A 25,835-nucleotide genomic window follows, 5' to 3' on the forward strand; every position below is an offset into this window, starting at 1 on the left:
CGAACAAGCCTCCACTTGGCCCTCAGGCCACAGGAAGGCACCCAGCAGAGAAAGCTTGCCCCAGCTGGAGTGGAAGGGTTGGGCGGGCGGAGGTAGCCAGGCTGCGGAGAGCCGGCAGGCAGGCAGGATGAAGGTAGAATGGGCAGGCCGTGCTTACTGATGAGATGGCTCCTAGGTACTGACCGTGGAACAGAACACTGGGGCACGTGTGGGTAAAGGGCCAGGGTCTGGGTTTGGTTGTGCAAAGTCCACCTGAAGAGGCCTCACAGCCCATGCGGGTTAAGGACGTGGACTTGGGAATCGTGGAGGTGAGTGTGGTCATCGGAGCCCTGGGAGTGGGTCAGAACACAGGACAGAGTTCAGTGGTCGGGAGAAGACTGCCTCGGGCAGAGTGCCATGGTCTGACGGACGGGTGGAAGAAGATAGAAAAGAGGTGAGGAGGAAGAGTTAGGGAAGCAAGAGGAAAGCCAAGAGAGTAGGTCACGAAGGCCAAGGGCAGAGTGTCTCTAGAAGCAGGCAGTGGTCGGCAGCATTCTGGGAAAGGATGCTGGTTCCACACAAACCCCCCTTCTCAAGCCAAGTCCATATGCACCCATGGCCTTCAAAAGGCACTCTTCCCCCAGCAGAGACCATAAGCAATACAGAATTTAATAGACGTTTATTTGTGTAACAGGAACATTCAGGTATATAAATAAGGTAAATATTTCCCAGTGTACAATACAGGATGTTCTGGAACTGCGCTGAAAAAGAATCTACATGTACTGTTCAACACAGACCAGACAGCGCACACAGAAAGGTCAGCTGTGGCTAATACACGTGGACTCCGTGAACCCCCACGTCAGCTAAAGGGCACAGCAACACACATGGACACACAGCTATCTGGGGAGGCCCGACGGACTGTCCAGTGAGCTCAACACACACCCAAGAGCTGCTCTAAGGTCACCCGTGTCTGAGGGCCAGAAACCGAATGTCAGTACCCGGCTTATCCGTGTGAGACTACTGAATCGCACCTCACAAGGGGAGGGGCAGAGAAACTGACCTTGAGGGGGCAGGGTCCATCCAGGCTAACCTCTGGGTGACAGACACAGGCGGTGATCGGCCCCAGGTGACTGCCTCACACTCCCCAAACTCCCCAATGGGGCAGGGAGGCCATTTCTGTGTGGGGGAAGCTTTCCCATTAAACAGATCCGCAGAGCACACAGACTTGCGCAGGTCCACAGCTGCGCCCAACTCACCCAACAAGCACAGAGCTCCCAGGGCTCCAACAGAGGGGCCTCTTACCTCGCCCACTTTGGTTTTCCCCTCCTCTTTTGGAAAGTATTAAACATCAATAAAAATAAAAATTTGGTATCAGCATCAGCTCCAGAAGATAGTCCATAATCCATGAGCTTTGAATCTTCCTGGATGGGCTTCTGAGCTCTGTTTCTGGTCCCCACAGCCCCAAAACACAGGGCTGGCCTCTGTCTGTCTGTCCTCAGCTGCAGGACTCCTGGCTTCTCCTCTGCCCTCGAGGCTCCTCGGCAGTCTTCTGGCTGGACAACAACACATCTCTGCGTCCTGTCCTGACTTGTCCCCTTGGCTCCAAGTCCTTTGGTTTTATTGGCCCTGATGTCTGCTCAGCTCTTTCCCTTTCTAGCCAGTTCCCAGACACCCAGCTGTAGCAACATGACGCTCTGTGTATGAAAAGGAAGCAGCACGCAAAGGACACTCTTAGAAAAACATGTATATACATTCTGCCCACTAGAAAATATTCTTAACTCCTTTCCTATTCTGGTGTTTCTAGGCACCAAAGCAGCAAGCCCAGTCCATGAACCAAATGGAGGTGAGAACCAGACGTGTTCCAGGAGCCAAGGACAAAAACAGCAATGGGGGTAATAAAAGAGACACAAGTTCACTTGGAACAGAATCACCAGGCGGCTGAGCCCATCTAAACCCTTGAGCACTACATAAAGGTTAAGGCTGCAAGGAGCCAGGCCCTGCCCAATGCCTGGGAGACTGACACAGGGGCATCGTCAGCCCGATGACCAGATGGCCCTTGTCCCCAGTTGAGAGCTCACTTCTCTACAGGCAGAAAACAGCCTGGGTCCGTCAGATGCAAGAGTAAAGGGAACAAGTGCCAGGCCTGGCAAACGCAGGTTCAGAAGGGCATGAGGGCAGGCCAGGATCAGCCTGCTACAGCAGCTGCTTACTGAACTCTTCCACGACCTTCTCCTCCTGATAGTCAGTACTTCACTATTTAACTGAAGGAGAGAGGCCATTCTTGAAATACAATGGGCCTTTGAGTCTGGTTTTCATTCCCCAGCAACACCCAGGAAACAGTCCATGGTCAATCGGTAGTCGTTATCATTAGCCCACTGGCTTGAGAATTTCAGGGATTCTCTGTCAACAAGATTCCTCCAAAGCAAAGAATCCTCCACCGCACACCCATGCCCTCCCCAAGTCCCCATCTCCGTTTGGAAAACTAAGTGAAAGACTTTTCACACAATCCAGTGCCTGTTCTCCCTTCATTCATCACACACCCATTTGATCCTTTAACCTTGATTCTAGCTAGCCCAGACTCCAACAGAAACACCCCATACCATCTATCCTCAAGAGGTCACCTGCTTCCAGCCCATTAATGCTTGTAAGAAAGCACGAAACACAAGGCCCCTGACTGGCTATGTTGTGAGGGTGTGGGCAGGGCTTTTAGGCTTTCTGTCAGTACTATGATCTGCCACACAGGTTTGTTTTTTCCCCCACTGCGAGGTCCCCCCATACAGGGAACGGCTGCAGACCGCTGAGCTGTGTGCAAAGAGCATAGTCCTTGGGCAGAGGAAAATGGGGTCCAGAGCGAGTCACAGGCCCTCCCCTCTCATGGAGTGGAGGCACCCATCAGGCAAGAGGTAAGGGCCTCCTTCTCCAAGGAAAGCCCAGACCAGGAGCAACAGGAAGTGGGCAAGACCTCAAGGAAACCATTCCAACGAAGAGTGGAGAATTTCTGACCATCCATTTGGAAGGCCAGCCTGACAAAAGGAAGGAAAAGTATGACGCACCCAGATGCTGTGGGTGGGTGTTAAGGTTGGATGGCTTCTCTCAAAATCTTCTGGACTGTGAACACCCAGGCTGTGTGCAGGGCAGGTGACAGTGCGGTGACTAAGAACCCAGTCTCTGGCATTACACCAACTTGGGTTCAAATTACTCACTGAGTTTGACAAAAGTAACTACCATTTATTGAGCGCTTACTATGTGCCAGACACCGTGCTAAATGCTTACATGCGTTATCTCATAAAATCCTCACAACAATCCCGAGAGGGAGGTGCTACTCTCAGACCCCACCAGGTTGGAGTTACCTGCCCAAACCTAGGGTCATCTGAGCCCTAAGTCTATCTCCTTAACCACCGAGATCAGCCTGTCATGGTGCCTCAGTTTCCTTATCTATAAAATGGGGGTAGTAATACCTAATCAAAGGTTGTTTTCTGGATTAAAGGGGATAATGTATGTAAACCCTTAACACTATACCTGGCACATATTAAGCACTATGACTATTATTGCAATTATTATTAATAAACACACTGCTGGCATCAGATAGGCATTTGGTGGAGAGAGGGAGGAGATGGGACAGGGTCTTCAAATGGCCAATAGACTTGAAACCCACTGGCCATAAAATCCTAGATGCCACATATTCTGCCCCCTGGTCTCATAAATCACCCACATGTTCTACAAACCCCAACACTTCAGTATCTGATATACCTCCCAAACTGCCCTCACAGCTGTGATCTCTTTACCCTTGAAAACACAGTCCACATACAAACAGGTCAAAGTCTCAATCAGAAGACAAACCCAGGTAAGAATAGCCTCTACCCAGCTGAGAGCCCAGGTAAGTAAGGTCACTGCTGTGTGACGTGAAAGGGGGAGTGGCAGGGCAGAGCCAGGAGGAACAGAAAGACAGGGTCACTGTCCGGTGGAACAAGCAGTCAGCAGCTGGAACTGTTCCTCGCTGAGAAGAGGGCCGCCCTCTGCAAAGATGTGGGTGAGCAGAGTCCAGGACCAAGAGGAGGTGGGCCTAGAAGAGACCTTCCCTCATCATCACTTGGTCCAAAGAGCAGCACCTTCTACACATCAGGCCATCAGGTCTTAACCCAACAAGGGAAGCCAAGTCAAGCAGTGGGAGTGGCAAATGTCTTCAAAAACTGGAAACTTGGGCAACTGTGTGGAGAGCGATCAAGGGAAGAAGTTCGTTTTGACCAAGAAAGGACAGGATAATGAGACTCTGCCCAAGAGTTAGCCCCTCTCCGCAGGAAGCTGCTGGTTTGTTCCAGCTGCTCCTTCAGAGCCCCTGCTACAGACAAGCACCGTGAGTCTGCCCACGGTTTACCGTCTGGTGATGTCTAGACATCCACCTGGACATCCTCCTCTTAGCCCTTCCTCCCCTCCCCAACTTTGGAAGAACAGGAACCCTGGGTCCAAGTGAAACCACCCGCCTCCTCACTCAATGCGACTCAGCACATCCTCACAACGGGAAAGGAAGGTGGGCACAGAGTTAGTCTGAAAGACCGAGATGGTGCCGAAGATATTATGGACACAGGAAGAGGTTCCAGAAATGATGGATCACATCTGGTAGAGTAATGAAAAGCTACTTGCTTAGAAACTGACCTAGGGCAGACTCCTTACAGAGCAAGGCCATTGCTGAGTTCTCTGAGCAGTGACGCACTTTGCCCTGAGTCCTTCACACCCTCTGCTGCCCAGCCCCATCAACATCAGGGGTGACTCTGAGCCTGCTGGGGACTCACGGACACTTTGAAGATCTGAACTCCAGGATCCATTCAGATCAGCCTCTAGCCAACTCAGCAACTAGCTTAGACTCAAATCAGGGTCTGTTTAATTTCCTTTAAAATAGAGTATGCAGGAAGATTCCAAAAATATAAGTCAAGTTACAGGAGAAGAAGCCCAGTGGGAAAAAAATAAATACCATGAAAATGGCTCCAAAGTCCACTTGTGTAAGATGAAATGTTACATTTCACCCCTTCTAAAAGTGAAAGAGACACTAACTTCAGACATACATTATAGAACTAGAAATAAAGAATATAATAAACACTAAGAGTAAATACATTTTAAATATAATTATACTGTAGCTACTAATATGCTCAGAATATGAAACAGGAAAAAATTATAAACACAAACAAGACCCAGGCTGCCTTAGGGCGTTTCACTCTCAGAAGCAAAGCATACATGTGTACTTTGTCAACGCTGAGGGTGGTTAAGGGGGTGGCAAGCGCTTGTAAGGGGAAAAGACTCAGGTGTTCTGTGAGCAGTCATGAGGGCTCCCCAGGGAGGATGCTCAGGCCCAGCCCTCTACAGACGTTCCCTGGTTTCCATGACACCCTTGCTCATCGGCTCCCCCTGTAAACTCCAACCTGGTGCACAGGTGGGCCGTCCTTGGCATGAGGACTGGATGCTGCAGAATTCCCGGCACACTTAACACCACTTTCACAAAAGCAAGTGGGGCTAGGGATGATCCCTGTCTTGGCGAGCAGAGTGCAAGGTGGAGTGAGGCTTGCCTCTCCCACGTGACCGTGGGGAAGCGCTTTTGCTGCTCTGGCCCTCAGCGTCCTCACCGGTAAGGTGCTCAGGACTGCCTGAGGCACCTCAGAAGGCCACTGTGAGAAGGAGAAGAATCAGAGCAGAAAACAAAAGTCTCTAAACCAGGACTGCATGATATTTATGATGCAAAAACAAGTGGCAAACATCAAACCATGTGTAGAAGGGAGAAACTGAAGTCACAACAAGGGAGAGCACACAGTTTGTCACATTTTATTTCTCACACACACAAAAATGGATCTGAAGCAAGTTATGCCATTCATGAAGATCTGCACAGGGGTATGTTAAAACAGTCTCTTGCATCTTGTCTGTGTGGTGAAATATCTCAATAAATGGGAGAAAGAAAAACACTGTATGTAGATAGAGACATGAGGTGGCTTTACTTGCCTGGCTACTAGGCTAGGAAATTCCTCTTCCTTGACCAGAAAGCAAGTGGGGAAAATAGAAGATAAAACCCAAGCTGACCCTCTGGACTTCTTGCTTAGAGCTCTAGTGAGCATCCAGCTTCAGTCTCCCAGGACCCCAGAGCTCCCCTCGGCGACCACTTCCACAAAGGCTTGTGCCAGGCACGCCGATCCCAAAGACAGCCTTATTCAAGGGCTGCTGGGCCCCACCATCAAGGCCTTCACTGTATGCCCAGAATAAGGCAACAGAGACAACCCCTCCTGTCTCTGGTTTCAGCAACCAAGTCCATTCTTCAATGTGAAAACTAGATGTGTTACTAATGACCTCCACTGTTTAAGATTTGTTGGTGAGACACTGAGTCATCTCAAGGACAAGCATTTAGAAACGGCCTGAAAGCTCTTGCTGTTTGGGTGCCCAGGACATGACTTGATACTGGAATTAGGGGAGCACTCAGAAAACAAGGACCCAGAGAGGGATGTGTCCTGCACCCAGGGTCACACAGCCAGAATGGAAACACCACGCAAAAACACATTTTGTTTTTAAGGGGCCCTCAGCCCTGAACCAGAAAAGCCACACGCTGAAACGGAAGTACAAGCTCAGGGGGGAGAAGATGAGTCAGTGCTGCGCAGGTGGGGCGAGCCACGCAGGGACCGTGAGCGGCCACGTTGAGGGGCCTGCCACCCTGTGCTGGACATGGCAGTGAGCTGAGCTGACTGTGAGCTTTCAGGGAAGCAGGACGGCTGACTTAAACAGAAACAGAATGAACCAGGATCAGACCAAGGTGCTGAAGCAAGTCACCGCACCCTCATTTGGCAAGGAGAACCACCTTGGCACGGGATAACTGAACGCCTCTGGGCACCAGGTTCTCTCTCCTATCCTCCCTTGCTTGTTGTCCTGACAAAGAACTTGTCTCCCCAAAGTCAACCTCACTCCTATTATCAGGCGGGGGGGGGAGGTGGGGGGGATATCACAGTGTAAAAAGAAAAAAGGTTCCTTCAATAAAATGCAATCTACATTTAAACCGGCCACATTATACATATATATATAAATGTGCATGTAATCTTCAGAATAGTCACACCTCTAATAGGGTTAGGTTTCCAGAGTTGTAAGCAGGATTTTGTGGTTTCAGTGAAGAAGTCATGGTACAACTGAAATCACTGCAAGAATAAGTGATTTTTAAAACACACACACACATACACATCTGCCTTAAGAGTAGTATATACCCAACACAGCAGCTACAAGGGTGGTCGGTCAGGCAAAGGGTGCATGAACAAGAAGCCCCCTGCTCCCTGCCTAACAGGAGGGCCCCCCAGAAGGATTCAGCAGCAACAAGTCTACAGCACAAACATGAACGGCATCGTCCCTGAAAAGACAGTTAGCTGGACTGCCCAAGAGGAGCCACTTGAGCCGACAACCTGCGGGAAAGGGCTCGTAACAGTACATTCCATTGCATACACTTGAAATAGTACAGTGTATTTTTTCAGACTATTATAAATAATTTCTCGTGCTTCCTGAAAAAAAATACTGAAGCCTTCTTTCAGTCTGTGATGAAGCAAGGTGAACCCATATCATAAAGCAGAGCTCACGCTCCACAGGACTTTGTGGGTAGGATGTTTACCTAATTAATCAGCCTTTGTCCCTCCAGCCTACAGAAGGCAACTGTCCCATCGCTCCAGGGCAGGGATTCTCGAGAAGCCCAGGTGAAAGCTCTCCAGTAGCAAAGACATCCAAGCCGTGCACTTCTTCCCAGCTGGGGGGTGGGGGGGGGATTGTCAGCTACAAAGACAGGCCAGGGGGTGCCCCTGAACTGGTCAGCCACAGATGGACATCCACTCTCTTAGTGAGCCCAGCAAAAGAAACTCTAGCTTGAGAGTAAGAAGAACCAAGCAGATGTACCCCCGTTGGGCAACACTGTCTTCCAGGTTAAAACTTTTGTTTAAAAAACCCAATGGTCTGATCCCCGTGACTTCTTTCCAACTCAAAGCTGTAGCTTACCCACAACCCAAATCATAAGCACATAGACTGTATATACAGATTGTTTTGAAAACCCACAAATAAAAAACACTCTACCAAAAAAAAAAACAACAGTGAGTTGAAGCCTTGTCGTTGACTGAGTCACACCAGTGGGGCTTTGCCTTGGAGCCCAGCCCTCGCTCCGTTTGCTCCTGCTGTCTCGGCCCTGGGGCCCCTACTCATCCTCTGTGGTGGCTGTCAGCATCCCCTTGTCGGCCAGGTGAGATCTGAGTGTGTTGAAGATGTGCAACTGTTGATCTGGACGCAAGGTCAGGAACTGCTGAATCAGCTTGCTTGGGTTGGGGCCCCTGGAAGAGAATGTGAGGAAACAGCGCTGAGCGGGGATCCAGCAGCTTCTAGGGCCTGATTATCCAAACGGCTACTGTTCCCTCTTCCCTACGCGTGGAGGGCTGGGGGACCCTCAGAGAATCCAGACAGAGTAGCAACTGAAAACCATATTCATGTTTGGGATGCTTTTCACTCCCACTGATATGTAGCTAAAATCTAGAATTTCACCACATTTAAAATTCCACCAACTTGGTTCAGATGGAAAGGCACTGTACCTGATAAAACTGGCAATGTACACGTTGACAAAGGTGGCCATCAGGTACTGGCAGTCAAAGCGATCCATGATGCCTCCGTGGCCAGGAATGGTGTTGGCAAAGTCCTGTTAGAGGCAGGGGCAGGGCTGGTGAGCCCGGGCCAGGCCAACCCCAAACCCTGGACTATGGTCCCACCTCAGGGCCCAGCTACTGTCCTGAGTAGCTAAGGGCTACAGAAAGTAAGTATTGGTTCAAATGCCGAGGGTATAATAGGACACCATCTTATGATAAAATTATTCTTTTGAAGAAAGATACAAGATGTATGAACAATAAACTGAAAATCCAACTACAGTTGATCCTTGAACAACAGGGTTTGAACTGTACGGGTCCACATATCCATGAATTTTTTTCAGTAAATACAGTACAGTGATGTAAATGTATTTTCTTTCTAATTTTCTTAATCACATTTTTTCCCTCTAGCTTACTTTATCGTAAGAATACAGTCTATCATATGTATAATATACAAAATATGTGTTAATCAACTGTTTGTTACCAGTAATTCTTCCAGTGAACAGTTATACGTGAATTTTCTACTGCATGGGAGGACGGGGGCGGGGGGAAGGGATCAGTGCATTGTTCAAGGGTCAACTATACTGAATTTTCTTGGAAACAATGTTGTTATTGTTGTTTTTTAGAGAGACACAGAGAGAGAGAGAGAACGCACATGTGATGGGGTGGGGGGGAGCGGAGGAGCAGAGAGAGAGAGAGAATCTTAAGCAGGCTCCATGCCCAGTGCTGAGACTGATGTGGGGCTTGATCTCAGGACTCTGAGATCATGACCTGAGCTGAAATCAAGAGTTGGACGTTTGGGGCGCCTGGGTGGCTCAGTCGTTAAGTGTCTGCCTTCGGCTCAGGTCATGATCCCAGGGTCCTGGGATCAAGCCCCGCATCGGGCTCCCTGCTCTGCGGGAAGAATGCTTCTCCCTCTCCCACTCCCCCTGCTTGTGTTCCCTCTCTCGCTGTGTCTCTCTCTGTAAAATAAATAAATAAAATCTTAAAAAAAAAAAAAGAGTTGGACGCTTAACAGACTGAGCCACCCAGGTGCCCCAGAAACAATGTACTTTATTTTTTTTTATTTTTTTAAAGATTTTATTTATTTATTTGACAGAGAGAGAGAGAGCGTGAGAGAGTGGGAAGGAGTGGGAGAGGGAGAAGCAGGCTTCCTGCGGAGCAGGGAGCCCGATGTGGGACTCGATCCCAGGACCCTGGGATCAGGACCTGAGCCGAAGGCAGACGCTTAATGACTGAGCCACCCAGGCGCCCCACAATGTACTTTAAATTAACCAGCCTAAATACTCCCCATGGGTGAAGAAGAGCACACATTAATAGTCAGGGTTTATATAGCTTGGTATTTTGAAGGAGGTGGTAGCTGAAGGCGTGGGACAGGAGGAGACCAGGCTGGGAGACAAGGAGAGGAACAGAAAAGAGTGTTTTCCTACTTTGATTTTAAAGGCTCGTTTGAATCCACTTGCAAAGAACCCTCCAAAGGGGCCGATGAGCGAGGCGAACGTGGAGAGGGCGATGCTGTGAATCTGGAAGGGGTACATCCAGACTGTTGTCTGAGAAGAATAAATGAAATCAGTCAAGATGCCTTGTTAACATAAATAACTCTTTATGAAATGAACTCTATTTTCCCTCCAAAAACAAAATCAGTAAGAAAACTGGATTTTGAAAGAAAAAGAAAAAAAGAAAACAGGATTTTGTTTGTAAATCTCTAATGCATTTAATAGAGGACATTCAGTATTACGCATTCAGTCTGTTGCAATATGATGTTTTAGTTGACGTATGTGGAGAAAATCCAGCCTTACATAAATTAAGTGGCTGAAAAAAGGAAGAGTATTTTAGCAACCTCTTTTCAGATAATTATGAGTATTCTTCTCTGACACTACACCAGAACTTGACAAGTGGTAGTTTCTTAAAAATTTGGTGCAGTGTGGAATTTGAGATCCTATGAATGAACTTTTTGTGCTCTTAACATTAAAATCCGTTGGTGTATCTTGCACTTTGAATGGCTCTTTGACCCACACCTGACAGGTGTTAACATCATGCACTGGCCATTTAGAAAATGATGGTTCACCAAGTTATCTAAGTCTTCCAAGTGTAGACACAGTTTGCTATTACAATGTCAAAACATCCTATGTTAAAATCATCATATGTTAAAATCACTATAAAAATCACACAAAAAAAATCACTGCAGCTCTCATCCACAAAGCTTTGAAGTATTAGGAAGCTGTCAAGCTCCAGTGGCAGGTATACGCTTTCCAAAATACTAATTTTCACTTGGAAGCCAAATTCTATCATCGGTAACAATCACTGTCAGGTGTTTTCCTTGAAGTGACAGGCTCACTTCGTTCCTTTTCAGGAAAACTGTTTGTCAAATAGAGAAGGCTGAAAAACTATAGTTTGTCAGTTCTTTTCAAGTAAAAAGTGCGTCCCTATAAAAAAGCAGCGAGCTCAGCTCATAACTCAAACAGGTGCGCACGCGCTTTCCCTTCGGTGAGCACTGGACTTCTGTATCTGGCAGAAATGTTCTAGGCACACTTTCCATTTGGGTACACAAGAGTACAGACAGATATGTATTCAAGGGTCAGGATTTAGTAAAATGAATCACGTTACAGTTTCATCAAAGACACTCTCGAGAGGAGCTGGCTTATTCTTACTGCGAGTGTGTGGCATGAAGAATCCCGTGACTTAGTCCAGTTGGCTGCCACAGCCCTCCCTCACACTAGAGCATCAGCGAGCTTACCCACCACGGCTTTTGCATCATTCACGGCAAATGTCAATAAAGTCAAAAAAGCCAAATAATGTCATTGTATTCTGATGAAAGTAACTGTGACTTCACAGTCCCCCTGCAAGGATCTCAGGGTTCCCCAGGGGCCTGGGGAGCACAGTTTGAGACCCACCGGTCTAAAGGAACCTCAGTGAGATGAAAGGTCTCCCTCTGCCCTCACCCCTACCTGACCTGAACAAGTCTCCTCTATCCTGGGGCCCGCACATTGTGGCGGGAGGAAGCTAGGTTTTTTTGAGGGAGTGGCAGCGGTGGAGCGAGGGTTCTCTCTGTAGTCACTACCTAACCAGGGGTAGCTTGCCCAACGTGAGCGGCACATACCAAGCCAATGACTGACTGGATCACCTCAGGGATGTTATACTCCTGCAAACGAAAGAGGTCCGAGGGCTCACAGTCCACAGTGAAGCTGTTGGTGTCATTGTTGTATTCCACGGGGCAGACAAAGCATCTGTACCCGGACATCACATAGGACAGCTGAGGACGAAGAGCAGAGTCAGGCAGAAGAGACAAGTCCCAGCCAGCCTACCCAAGCAGCACCCGTGGGGTTCGGCTGGGTCCCTCACAGTGCCTAGCACCCTGCTGACTGCGAGCTGGGCACTAAATGAGAGGTTCGTGTTTCCCTACATGAGTATTTTGCCTGAATTTGGAAAAGGATTTAAAAAGAGGTTCATGGCCTGCTGAGGCTTTACACAGAGTTGCCCAAACACCCAGGTCGAAATCCAGGAAAGACCTGAAGGAATTTGGGCAAAGAACTACAAGAAGATTTTTCCCATTTAGGGGAGCTACGGTCCCTTCTTCTCAGGACCTCTTAATTTCAGGAAGTGGTACAGTGAGAGACAGCCAGCCCGGAGGAAGAAGGTGGAAGAGCAATGAAGTAAGGGTATCAGTACTGGAGGACGGCTGGACACCCCTGAAAAAGGAGAGGCTGGCCGGATGGTCAGAAGCAGGGAATGCTCCAGAAAGGGCGGGAAGATCATCCTCTTCCCACAGGGCACACATGGGAGACAACCTCGACCGGAGTGGCAGAGCTCACCTCATCTCCTACTCTCAGCTGCCAATCACTCAACCTTGAAATATCAAATGCGTGGACGAGAACGCTACCTGCTGAGTGTCACCATGCCTTGGCATGAGGGGAGTGCAGGTGCACATGGCCCTGCTCCTCAGCTGCCAAGACCCTGTTGAAAACTGGCAGATCAAGGACAGCTGGCCCTGCCCGGGCCAATTACAGAGCATGCCATGCTCATGCCCCTCAGGGGGGCAACGTTACCAATCAGCGGGACAGAGTCCTGGGCCTCAGGAAACAAGCTCTCTAGCCCTGGACAAGCTTTGAAGGGGGGTGTGAGGTCTCTGTCCACTCCCCCACGCACTAGGGAACCACCACCTACCAGAAGGCCAAACACCACAGTAGCAAAGAAGCCCCCAATGAAGCCTTCCCAGGTCTTCTTCGGGGACAGCTATGGACAGAAAGCAAATTCTTAACAAGGAGCATTTTGACAACTGGCTTTGGGAACAATGATTACTTGTTTAAAACCTTCCTACTATTAAAAAAAAAAAAAGACCCACCTCATTCTGTTAACCTCTTCTTCTAAAACAACCCCGTGCTTGGTCTTCTTGTTCCTGGCCTGATACCCTTCAGTTTCCATTCTGTCCCAATTAGTCATTCAAATAGTTTAATTATATTATAAAATAGAATACTAATTAAATGACAACACTCAAATTCAGATTGAGCCCCCAAAATGTGCCTATGTAGTCTATAAAGATATTTTCTCTGTCAGCTTTTTTTTTTGTTTATGAATAGTTGTCTTCCTCTGGCTTTTCTCTTAAAACTAAGTTATTGCCAGACTTTCTCCGGGATGACATAAAGACATTCACACAAGCTAGATACTTCTTCTGTCCCAAGCTGATCTACTTGTACGGAAAGCACCACCCTTCCCTCACAGTGATATTTCATGTTAGGGTGACCCATTTACCTTAATGAGTGGGGTCCGACCAAAGAAGAAGCCAAACATATAGGCCATAATGTCATTACAGATCACACAAGAGATGGGGACAATGAACCTAGGGAATAAACCAAAGTAAAAATCAACTCTCCCCAGATGACAATACCTCAGATGTCAACAAAACAATGCCATTCATCAATTCCAGTACCAAAATAACCCGTAAGTACTTGTTATCCATGAAGGAACAGGCTAGAAAGAAAGAAAATACCAGACAAGCCATACCTAGTACCTGGCACATAGCAGACATTCAAATCTTTACCGAATGGCTCCTGAATAAACGGAGGTGGGGTTCTACAAAATGCCATTTGTTCTTTTTTTGTTATAAAGAAATATATATGCACGTGGTAATACAAATTTGAACTGTAAAGAAGAGAAAGTTTTCCTTGTTTCCCTGTCCCTATCTCCATTCCCCCAAAATAACTACCTTTACTCATTCCTATTTCATAATTTACCTACTTTTTTGGTGAATGATTTATGACTAGCTCTCATGAGCACTCCCTCTCCCTAGGGCTACGCTGAGCGCAGAACCACAACCCACACAGCTAGCTATCTTGTTGGCCCCCCAGCCCCCCACCCCCGCCTGCTGATCCCCACCATGAAAAAGGAGGCCATTTCCACACTTGTATCCTTCTGCTCTCCTCACTCTCCATCTCTGACCATCACTTTTTAAAAATGTCCTCTATTTAAAGTTCTGTATTTAACATAATATACATAAATCTCTGACTTCCTGACCCATCAACTGGAGGCAATATTTTCTGTCTGTTATGGGAGCATCTGCATCCTCCCAACCCCGCACATCATTTACTTGATCGAGACTTCTAGCACATATTCTCTGCTCTTCATATTTTCTACACCCACAATTAACCTAATCCTATAGTTTGAGCATGAAAACCAACAACCAGAGATTTTAATAAGATTCACTGTAGAGCCACGTGTCATGTTTGACCCTAAAGATAAGGACTTATCATGAGCCATTCCTTAGAATTACCTAACAAAAACTGAAAGAAAGGGAAAGATTGCGTAACTCCCCAGGCCATTATTATCATTGTTTTAAACGTTATAATGCCCAAGGCCAACATTTATATGAGCTAGTCTCTGTCCTAAGCACTTTACATATATTTACTAATTTATTCCTCAGGAGGTGGGTATTACTATAGCCTCAGTCTGAGATCTGGGAACAGAGGCACAGTCTGGGGTCTTAAGCATAACACTTCAGTACCTCTTATATAAACTAGGATATTCCTTCACCTTTCACCAAGATCATCCAGCTTCCTCAGTCAGCCTGCTAATTTCCATAAATGCTGACAGATTTCCTGCTGAAACCATTGCATTTCTGGAATAAAATTTACTAAGTAATGGGTATATGGTTCTTTTGACACTTTGTCGGATTTTATTTGCTAATAGTTTATTTACAATGGTTTATCTGTAATCATTACAGAAAATCAGTTTAACATTCTTCTTTCTACCTCCCTAAGCTTATTAGCTTTAGTATGAAGGGGTAGATAAAACTCTGCTATTATCATTGGTTGTTTTTTCCGAGGTGTGGATTCTTTAGGCGATTTTTAAAGTTCTTCCACAGTTAGTGATCTTTTCAAGTTTTCTTCTTCATGACTTTTGGTAGTTTACATTTTACCAGATCATGACATTTTCCTTTAGTTTTGCAAACCTGTTGCTATACAGTTGCATTGTCTTTCATTCTTTAATTATCCATGTACTTGTTAGTCTAGAACATCGATTCTCAAAGTATAAGTCCTGACCAGCAGCAGCATCACCGGGGAATGTACCAGAAATTCAAATTCTCATTACTGAGTCTACTGAAGCAGAAACTCATGAGTGAGGCCCAGTGATCTGTGTTGTAACCAGCCCTGCAGACGATTTTGATGTAGCTCAAGGTGAGAACCCCCGGCTTAGAAGGCAAGCAGGGGTTCTCAGTCTACCTGGACATGAGAAAACCCACAAAATAAAAGGGAAATCTCCCTCACTGACATCACTCACCAGATCATTCCTTCAAACAGGTTGTGGATAACGAGATGTGACTGAGTTACAACAATCAGTAATGTTACATGGGTCCAACCAAACTGTAAAAGAAGATCAAGAATACATTTGACCTGGGGCACCTGGGTGGCTCAGTTGGTTAAGCGTCTGCCTTCGGCTCAGGTCATGGTCCCAGAGTCCTGGGATTGAGCCCCACATCAGGCTCCCTGCTCAGCAGGAAGCCTGCTTCTCCCTCTCCCACTCCCCCTGCTTGTGTTCCCTCTCTTGCTGTGTGTCTCTCTCTGTCGAATAAATAAATAAAATCTTTAAAAAAAATACATTTGACCTATCTGTTATACTGAAAGGAACTTCAAATAACAGCAATAACAAATAGAAAATTGCTAAAAACACACCAAAAACAGAAAATATGTCTGCTTCTGTACCTCTCTTATTGGAAGTAAAAAGGTACAGAACAGGCATCTGGGATTAACTTTGTCCCCAGCTACAATTACCACCAAAAGTAGGGACACAGGGCCCACTAGTGAGCAAGTCCCTCTACGCTCTGAAAGCCTCACTACGTCTCATCTTCTCCATAAATGTTAATTGCGTGCTGGGGCACCTGGGTGGCTCAGTCCGTTAAGTGCCTGCCTTTGGCTCAGGTCATGATCTCAGGGTCCTGGGATCGAGCCCCACGTTGGGCTCCCTGCTCAGTGGGGAGTCTGCTTGTCCTTCTCCCTCTGTTCTTTCTCTCTCTTTCTCTCAAGTAAATAAAATCTTTAAAAAAAAAATGTTACTTGAGTGCTTGAGACACTCAGTGAGGGGTTGTTTTCAAGTTGAGGGAGAGATGTAGCAGGTAGGATATCTGTGGGCATTGCCTGAAGCTTCACCTTGAGCCTTACTTGGAAGCCACCTTCATGTCCTAGTGGAGAGGTTGCTTGGGGTGTAAATTAAGTAAGAGTGAAGCAGAGCCGCCGAACTTAAAATGGGGACACCCCTTCATGCTCTAGGTTCTATGCACACAAAACAGACCGCATTCCAGAGTTTTGATTTGTCACAGAAAGCATAGAGGTCTGTTGAGTTTCTGCGGAGCTTCCCTTAAGCCAAGAATTCTGACACACACACATACATCTCACTTACCATGTAGAACTGCAGTCGATAATGCTTCTTGACCAGACTCAGTACAAACATGCAGAATCCTAGTGTGAGGAGGAGAAAGGGCAAAATGAATCACACTCTGCATTATCTTTGTCCTAATCATTTCCTTTAGATGTTAAGTGGTCTTTTGGCCAATTTCCAAGCAGTGCACAATTCCAAAGCCCAGGGGAATAAACCTCTTATTACAGTAAGAGTCAGAAGCAAAAATGGACTCCTTCAAGACAATCAAAGGAAGGCAATATTTTTAAATCTTGCAGACTACACTCAATTTAGAACACTGTTCACCAGATAGGAACATTTTGATCCTAGAGCAGGGGTCAACCAACAAAGTTCAGGCCAGCCACCTGTTTTTATAAATAAAATTTTACTGAAACACAGCCCGTTTGTTTACATATTGTCTGGGGTTCTCCTTTCATGCTCAAAGGCAGAACAGAAGAGTTGCAACAAAGAGCCTATGGCCCTCAAAGCCTAAATTTTATCTAGACCCCTAAGAAAAAGTTTGCTGACCCCTGTCCTAAATTATAGGTTTGGCTAAGGGTGGGATCTATCTAGTATGGAGTCAGGGCCTTACATCTCTCACACTGACCCACATGGTGGCAAAATAAAAATAAAAATAAAACCTGCAGGCCCCCACACTCGTCCAGGAAGGAAAGAGACTTCTACCTGCAGGAGTGGCTGGGCCCCTCAAACACAGCCCTGCCCAGAAGAGAGCATGTGGCTGGCTATTCCAGACCCCTGGCCTCCCTCTGTGAGTGGGGGGCAGTCTCAGGGTCTGAGGCACACTGACTATGCTCAACAGCAACAGACCCCTTGGCAGTGGATTTTCTTTTTTTTTTGATTTTCTATTTTAATGGCCAGGTGTCATTCACAGAGCCACGTATTGCTATTAAGCTGATCAAAAATAGGTCAGACTGAAATTTAGGTCAGAACAAATTTCTCCCGTGCCTCAAACTGGCTTTGAGGGCAACTATGACAAACACTAGCATTAACACTCAACACTCAGGTAGGACTGAGTTACACTGACAGCCCCTCACTGTTTGTCAACTTTTAATGTATCTGATTAAATCCTCCCAGTACCTCTGCTGTTTTAGCTCCAGACTACAAAAGAGACCCAAAGATTAAGCACCCAGCTCCTCTGAAGTCACAGAGCCCTTTTCAACACGGATGGTAACATTTCCACCACACTGCAATGTCCCTCATGCGGCTCCTCAGGTGACTCCCCTAAAGATAGCTGCTGGTTTTTGATCACACCACAGAATCTCTGCCAACAGGAGAGTCAGGACTGGACCGTGCTATGCTGTCCTCCCACGGAGGCTGGGACACAAGGACGGGAGGCACAGACTGCAGTCCCCACAGCCACTCAAGGCCCTGGGTCCCATTTCTTAGTCAAGAGCTGCTATGACTCACATTTAAGGCAGAGCCCTCAGCTCTGCTGCCCTGCACAGTTGGACTTCACATCATCAAAACCATGCATTCACCAAGAAGTTCCCCTCCTTCTACTCAGCAGACATACAAAAACAAGACAAACACAAGAAGAACCGCTGAGTGCCTACCTATTAGGTAGAGAGTAAAGGAAATGAACCGGTGGTATTTACTGAGAATCCGCAAAGGCTCCTCTCTCTGGACCAGAGTGAAGAAGTAATCGGTCACCGTCTCACCATAGAAGAAGTAATTTACACACAGGAGAAAGTACCTGTAAATGGAGACAGGTCACTGCCACGGGGAGCACATGCGGCCTCTCCTTTATAGTGGGGCGGTCAGGAAGCCCCAAGGATCAGACCAGCAGCCCACCCGCCCCCTGCGCCCCCGGAGGCAGCTTGCTAGGGACAAGCCGACCACGGTTCCCTGTTCACTGGAGACCCTGTGGCTGAGAAGTTCATCTGGAAATCTGTGGCAGCTTTCACTCACTCTCCATTTATCACAAACTTAGGACTCAGTTTTTGCTTCTTTTGTAAAGTTACCACACCTGATCTAAGAACACTCCAACCGTAAGATGACCTTCCAGAGAGTGGCTCATCCCGCCTCCCCATCCCATTTCCACTCTTCCAGGAACCCCCGCACACCTATCACAGTGGTTTACTCTGGCTTTGCCACCATCTGCTTCGCTCCTGTCTCCCCCGGCCTGGGACATCCTCTTCGCTTATCCGTTTTGTCACCCGTTGCTCAAATACCATTGTCTTCATAAAACCTTGCACAACCTAACATGGTACCTGCCTCCCCCCATGTTTATTTCTATAATATGCAGTATTTGGTCATTTCACTAAGCAATTAATTATGCTCTGTCTCAGAGTATCTCCCTCCGCGAAGCCTGTCTCTGACAAATAAACCTCTCACCAGCATTAGTTCTTCATTTGTTTATAACCTGCCTCCTCCCCCGAGCTCTGGGAAGGGAGAAGCCATGGCTCATATACCTTTGCAGCCTCAGTGGTGCTTCGGAGTACGGGAGCAAGCAGCCCTACTCCACATACTCAACTGGATCCTGAGGTAGGAAAGAGAATGGAGAGCTTCTCTCTTCCATTTTCTTTCTTTCTCTTTTGTTTTTTTTTCAATTGTGGAGGTTCAAGAACTCTCATATTGGATTTGTTTTCTGTCACATGAAAAACACTCCCTTTGGTCAGTGACCACAATCGAAGGTCAGACATCCTGAGTGTATTAACAAAATTTAAAATACCGCTTGCCAGCTACAGAACAGCCACAAGAGATACCTATACTTTAACCCAGGTGGCAAGCACAGGCCCATGTGGAGACCACGGGGCAGCGTGAATGGCTGGCTGGTGGGGAAGCAACTCTGGGAAGGATGTGTCCAGCCCAAGTCTGAGCATGTCAGCTCCCTTGGCCATGATCAAGTTGCTGGGGCCTGAAACACTCCTCTCAGGCTGCTAAGGCATGGAACCAATCCCTGCATCCCAGCACAGAAGGTGAGAAGGGTCCATATTTACCCCAAGTCCTCTTGGCACCACGCAGAGCTCTGCTCGCGTGTCCCCTGAGGACACTGCAGCCAATAAAGCAGAGTGTCAGATCAGAAAAAAGGATCTCAGACATCACCTGGGTTACAGGTTTTGATTTTGTTTCTGCTTGAAGGCAGCTGAGCCCTTTTCTAGGAGAGAGGGAACAGAGCTTCTCTGAGGAGCCCAGATCCTCTGCATTCAGGCTCACTCCTGTCCACTCGGGCCCCTAAGGCCCCTCCATCCGAGGAACGAGGGCTCCAAAGCCAACTGACTCGGTCTCAACCACCTGTCTCATGGGCGAGGAAACCAAGTTCTAGAGATAGCAACACCAGCACTGACAACCTACAGATGACTCTCACGGGATGCTGGGATCGAGCATAAAAAATATGCTGGTCTAGAAGTGGGGGCCACTGTGCAAAGTCTGAGGAATCCAAATACCAAGGCAAACGTGCTCACACATGCACTCAGTGTGGGAGATTCGAGACCCCAGGCAACTACTAAACACTCCTCACAGGCCAGCCACATAAAATACTTGGGTCTTAAAGGTGCTATGTGAGTCAGTGGCCATCACTCCCCACCTATCCACCATGACTGTAAATATCTACCACAAAACGCTTGTCATCCAAATCTGCTAAGGGCCCCTGTGGGGCTAGAGGGCTTACCAGCTGAGGGTTCTGAACCAGGGCAGGTCATAGGAGTGGTAGACGTTGTAGCCAATAGTGATAATCTCATGGAAACACTTAATCTGAACACACATCACCTGCAAGACACAAAAGAATCAGAATACTTGCTAATTCCCCAGTTCTTACCATCTTTGGAAACAGAAACCCGCACACGGGTCATGGGCCTTGAAGAAAAACTATCACATTTAAGAATGTCAGTCCTACACTGACTCTGCTCTCCTCCTCCTTTCTCACTCACTCTGCACCCCTTTGGCAGTGCAGTCCTTTATGTCACAACGAGTAGATCTGAGAAATATGCACCCCTGAAGCTTCAATTAACTTTTTATTGTTGTACCTCCCTGGACTCAATCAATCTCTTCCCCTTTTGACTTTGAATAGAAATACCTGAAAAGCCCCAACTGCTTTGCTCAGCAGTCAGCCGCTAGTCATCTGACCCTGTCCATGACAGCAGGAAGCCTAAGAGAGCAGTGCTGCGGACTAGGATTTTTTAAATCAAAGTCCTAAGCCCCACAGTGAGGCCCCAGGGAAACAAGAAACAAAACAAGAGAGTCACAGAGAGTCATAGCCGGGGTCACAGGCTAATCAAACAGCTGAAATTATAATATCCACTTTTAAAACGAAGAGATATCTTTAACCACACACAACCGGCTGGTGCCAACACCCCTCCAGTTGGCTCCTAGAAGGCGAGAAGTCACAGATACTCTTAAGGCAGATGTGGTCTGAGGAGCCCGGACTCCCACTGATTCCCAGAACCAACCCAACACCTTACACTTAAGACGACGGATCCTGTGGGAAAAACTGAAGGCAAAACCAAAACAGCATGCAAACAGCACTTACAATGATCATTAAAACCATTGGTCCCAGGTAAATGATGATGAAGAAAAATGCAATCATGGCCAAAGTCAGGATGCCTCTCACCCACCAGTTCTTCCATCTAAGAGAAGAGGGGAAGGAGAAAATACGTTAGGAGCCCGGAAAGAAGCAAAGCACAAACCCAAGGGGATGGCTCTTTCTGGGAGGAGAGGTCAATCCCTTCCAGGAGCACCTCCTTCACCTTGGCGGAGGTACTAGCCAGATGCAGGCAGAAGTAGGGCAAACAGAGCCATCACCTCACCCACACCAAACTCAGCAGGTGCTCCAAGGCCTACAGAAAAATACACCCAGCTTGTATCTTAACAAAGGGATCAGGCAAAAGTTCCGAGGGAAATGTGGTACCCTACTTCTGTATCTACTTGGATGGCTTCTATGGCTCTCTATCCAAAGAAAAAACAAAGCACATTTTTCCGGCAGCAGAATCCTACATCACTCTGCCCCTGCATCTTTATGGTGAGAACAACATTAACCAACGATAATAACAATCACAAAGATGCATCGGGCACTTTTATAAGGACTCGGCATATATTAATGCATTTAAGCCTCAACACCACTAACGTTTACAGATGAGGAAATGGATGCACAAATCATACGGGTGTGATGTGGTCAAACTGAGATTTGAAGCCTGGGAGTCTGGCTCCAGACCCCATGCCCTTGACCACTGCACAATACCACCTTTCAAAGAGACACATGTGTGTGAGACACACATAGAAACACCTTCAGGTAACGTTTTCGGGTCTTAACGTTTGCCTTTTTAATCTGCTCACATAGCCAGTGTTGGAGGACCAAAGTCTCAAGGGACTAATATTTTAACCCTGGATTCACCCGAGTTGAGATTTCTCAATTCTTCTGGGAGAATTTAAGGAATGTCCACAATGGATGTGTGTGGGAGAGGGAAAACTTTGACCTAGAAACTTGGGCTCCTCTGTGAAAAGCAGCCCGTCTATTAGTCACAAACCCCTTCACATGTGGCGTCAGCAACCTTGCCCACCACCACCCCTTTGTCTACACTTTCCTCCTCCACGGACTACTATACCTCTCAGCCCCGCCGACAGCACCCTCCAAGGGTCAGATCCTTCTAGGCTCTGCTCATAGTTGCCAGTAAGTACTAGATTACATTCAGTGGAGGCCTGAGCAGAAGCAAGGAGACTGTGGCCACTGCCGCTGGGCAGGCCCACCCTGCACACTGTGATAGCAGTGGGCTCACGTCACAAGACCGCAGGCTGTCTGAGGGCTCTGGGTCTTCCACGGCCCTCGGACCTGGAGCAAGGCCCTCGCAAGCATCTGCATCATGGAGCCAGGTTACCTTGAAGACAAGTTGGAAAGGGCCCTGTTGAGGACCTCTGGGGTATCATCTGCAGAGGTTGATAAAGGAGCAGCTTCCGCTCGGCTCTCACTGTCCGATGCAGTCTCTCCATCTACCTTTGCTTCTGACTCCGATTCCTACACGGCAAAAAAAACAGATGAGGAAAAGGTCAAAAATGCCTACTAGGATACTGAGAAGTACATGCCTGTCATAGGAAATCTGTGGGAAAAGACCCCCCAACAAGGCTTGAGGACCTGGCACAGTCAGGTGACAGAACAGATGGGACTCACAGCGATCCCAACACTGTTCTGACATGTGCCGAGGTGGCCAACTCTCTGCTGGAAGCGAGGCATGCATCTGTACCATGGGGGAATGAGGAACAGCCACAATCTGCTCAATCCCCCTTGCCTTACCGGGGGCAGGGGAGGGGACAGTCCAGAGGAGGGAGAAAGGGGCTCTTTTGTATCCAAAGCAAAAGGGGAGGCAGGCCTGAAATTCATCAGGACCTCATTCCTGACCCTGCCCTTGCTGCCAGGCTTAGTGCCTAGAAGGGTTTGGCTGCTGGCACCAGAAAGATGCATCCACCTCTAAAAACCCCTCTCCACCAACACCTAAATCATGCAGCAAAGTCCCTGCTCTGCCACAACATGTTTGGACTCTCAGTGCCCTCAGAGTGGCCTGTGACTTTGGCCAGGTTCTCAGAGAAAAGCTGGGTGTGCAGGCTGTTGTCCCCCACAGGACTCCCCAAAGTCCACAGTGTTACTTCCAGACTCCACAAGAGCACACCATGAGGAGGCCAGCCCCAGGCAGTGTGGAAGCCACACAGTACTGCTTACTAGAGTCAAGGCTTCACCAGGACTGGGGTGCCGCTGTCCTTTCCCTGCCACGCAGCCCTGGGCACCATCGGACCCTGCGATGTCACCCACAGAGTGGCCATCCAGCCTCCGGCCATGTTAGAAACTCACCCTGCTTGCCAGCAGCCCCTGCGAGGGGACCAGAGTCATGCCAGCAATAGGCTCTCTATCCAAAGTACCAAGGGCAGGCTGCTCTAAATCCTGGGACCTTACTACTCAGGGCATTTATCTCTTACAGGAATTTAGAACCACTGCTGTTGGGGAGAGATGGAAGAGAAATCAAATCACTTCGAATTAGAGTCAAACAATACTGCTTTGTATTTGCAGAGCTCTCAACAGTTGTAAGAATGTTTCCCATACCTGTTGTGAACCTCAGAGAAGCTCTGGAAGGAAGGGAAAGGAGACAGGAAGATCCTTATTTACAAATGAAGAGACAGAGGCTCTGCGAAGTTCAATGGTGGGCCCCAAATCTCCTATTAACCCAGGTCTTCTGACTTCTCTGTGTTCATCCCACTATCCTTTTACTTAAGCATCTTGGAATCCACTGTTTTTCTGACACCCGACACTTTACTAGTGAGGAGCCTTGGTTTGGAGAAGGGGTGCGGCTGGAATGGACAAGAAGCTCCCATCTCAGGGGATTTTCCTGGACCTCAGGCGTTCCTCCACGCAGATTTCGAGGAAACATTGTCATGGATGAAATCCCCAGAGGGCAGCGCTGTGACTACCAGGCAGCAGACAGGAGGGGCACCCTAGCACAGCTGGGCCCCTGGGGTACCCTAGCACAGCAGGGCTTTGAAGTCAGGCTGGATGTCGATGGCGGGGCCTGGACTGCGCACAGGCACGCTGTCTGGGCCCACCATGATGTTCCAGGTGATGTCGCTGCAGCAAACTGGAGACCAGGTGATGAATTTGGGGTTGGTCCTGAGCGCAGTGGCACAGTCACTGGGGGCAGGCAGAACAGGAAGGTGAAGAGGAGTTGCACCTGCGTGCCCTTCACCTCGCACTTCTCAAAACGGACGGAGGTGGGCTCGAACCCAACGCTGGGTTAGATGTGCTGGAGGGAATTCAGGATGTCTTCGTTCCTGTCATTCTCTCGATGCCTGAACTGGTGGCACAAGAAGCTGCTGCAGCGCGTTCATCTGGGTGTAGTCCAGATCCCTGTGCCTCAGTGAGCGGCACCTTAGCCCGCAGGGAGCCGCAGGGAAGCGCAGGGCACCCAGGCTCCCGGGGCCCCCCGCTGCCCAGTGCACACAGAGAGGGCGGACCCGGAGTGTGGGAGTGCGGGGCTGCAGCCGCGAACACAGGAGTGAGGAGCTCAGGCTGGGGACCCCATCTTACTTTTCGGTAAGAAATTCAGAATGAAGTAAACTAGAAATGGCAAAGGGATGTTTCAGCACATCTTCAAAGATTTCGTTATGTATGTGTGCGAACACAGAAAACGGTCACTTTTTTTTTAAGTTGAGTAATTTGAATTTCTCTAAGAAGTACATGAAATCCAGCACCATTTCATGTTTATTGGTTGTTTGGATATCTTCTTTTGTAAAGTGTCTATCAAAGTCATTGACCATTTTTCTACTGAGTTTTCTGCCTTCCTTTGGATTTGTAGGAGCGTCTCATACATTCCAGCCTTAAGTACACTGTGTCGCTAATATGTTCTCCCAGCCTCCTCTAACCCCACCCCTCTCCCAGTCATTCCTTCTCCTAACCTTCTCCCTCTGGGCACTGGCCACAGTGCAGACTGACGGGAAGATTTTTGTAACTGTCTCTTGTTCCCGAAAGACAAGGACCACCTTTTTCTCATGACCTCCCCATGCCTGGTAGAGAGCAAAATACTTACTAATGGATGGAAAAATGATGGAGAGAGGAAGCCAGGAATTAATTCTAGGTGTGGTAAGTAGCTACCTAGCCCCTGACCTCAGGGAAATAATAGCTCTTTCTAAACTAACTTACAACTGTGATAACACCACAAAACAGAGGGCTTTATTTTTTTTTTTTTAAGATTTTATTTATTTATTTGAGAGAGAGAGAATGAGAGACAGAGCACGAGAGGGAAGAGGGCAGAGGGAGAAGCAGACTCCCTGCCGAGCAGGGAGCCAGATGCGGGACTTGATCCCGGGACTCCAGGATCATGACCTGAGCCGAAGGCAGTCGCTTAACCAACTGAGCCACCCAGGCGCCCCCAACAGAGGGCTTTAACTAGTGTAAGATTGCTAATAAGGGGCTTTGGTGAAGGACCTATCCAGATGACCTCATCAGTAGGATGAGAGGCAAGAGCCTTAGCTTCTGACGACAGGGTCACTGTTCCTTCGGCTGCCACAGCTCAGCCAGGGGGTTCTGGACAAGCCACGCAAGTGCCTCTGAGATTATCCCTCTCCAGTTAGAGTGAATGAAGACTGAGGCATTCAGAAAAGCTTTCCACTCTTGATGGTGACATTAACACCCATACCCCAGTGGCAACCATCAGCGCTATGAAGTAACAATGCTGCAGGATTATCTAGATCTGACGCCTAAGCCGAGGAGCTTCAGCATGTGAGCACCTGGGCCCCACCAAGGCCTCGCACAGACGCTCACCAGGAGCATCAGGAAGCCACACGGACTGAGCTGGAGCCCAGCAGGGGAGAGGGCACGTATCCAGCCACACGCACACGCACACGCAC

General features: G+C 48.0%; 1 protein-coding gene across 1 annotated transcript in view; it reads right to left on the bottom strand.

The window, feature by feature from the left end:
- Positions 1-641: 641 nt before the first annotated feature.
- Positions 642-25,835, bottom strand: part of CDS2 (CDP-diacylglycerol synthase 2) — a 66,238-nt gene continuing 41,044 nt past the window's right edge. The window contains exons 2-13 of the mRNA XM_045885428.3: positions 22,325-22,461; positions 20,983-21,079; positions 20,125-20,222; positions 18,068-18,207; positions 16,497-16,555; positions 15,381-15,463; positions 13,356-13,443; positions 12,771-12,839; positions 11,707-11,859; positions 10,037-10,156; positions 8,559-8,662; positions 642-8,303 (exon numbers count right to left, since the gene is read on the bottom strand). Coding sequence (XP_045741384.1) covers positions 8,171-8,303; positions 8,559-8,662; positions 10,037-10,156; positions 11,707-11,859; positions 12,771-12,839; positions 13,356-13,443; positions 15,381-15,463; positions 16,497-16,555; positions 18,068-18,207; positions 20,125-20,222; positions 20,983-21,079; positions 22,325-22,461 — 1,281 coding nt within the window. The 3' untranslated portion in view covers positions 642-8,170. The remainder of the gene's footprint in view (positions 8,304-8,558; positions 8,663-10,036; positions 10,157-11,706; positions 11,860-12,770; positions 12,840-13,355; positions 13,444-15,380; positions 15,464-16,496; positions 16,556-18,067; positions 18,208-20,124; positions 20,223-20,982; positions 21,080-22,324; positions 22,462-25,835) is intronic.

Source organism: Mirounga angustirostris, unplaced genomic scaffold (assembly GCF_029215605.1).
Source record: "Mirounga angustirostris isolate CCGP_5_RB_7025 unplaced genomic scaffold, mMirAng1.0.hap1 SCAF_10, whole genome shotgun sequence".
Taxonomy (NCBI): Eukaryota; Metazoa; Chordata; class Mammalia; order Carnivora; family Phocidae; genus Mirounga; species Mirounga angustirostris.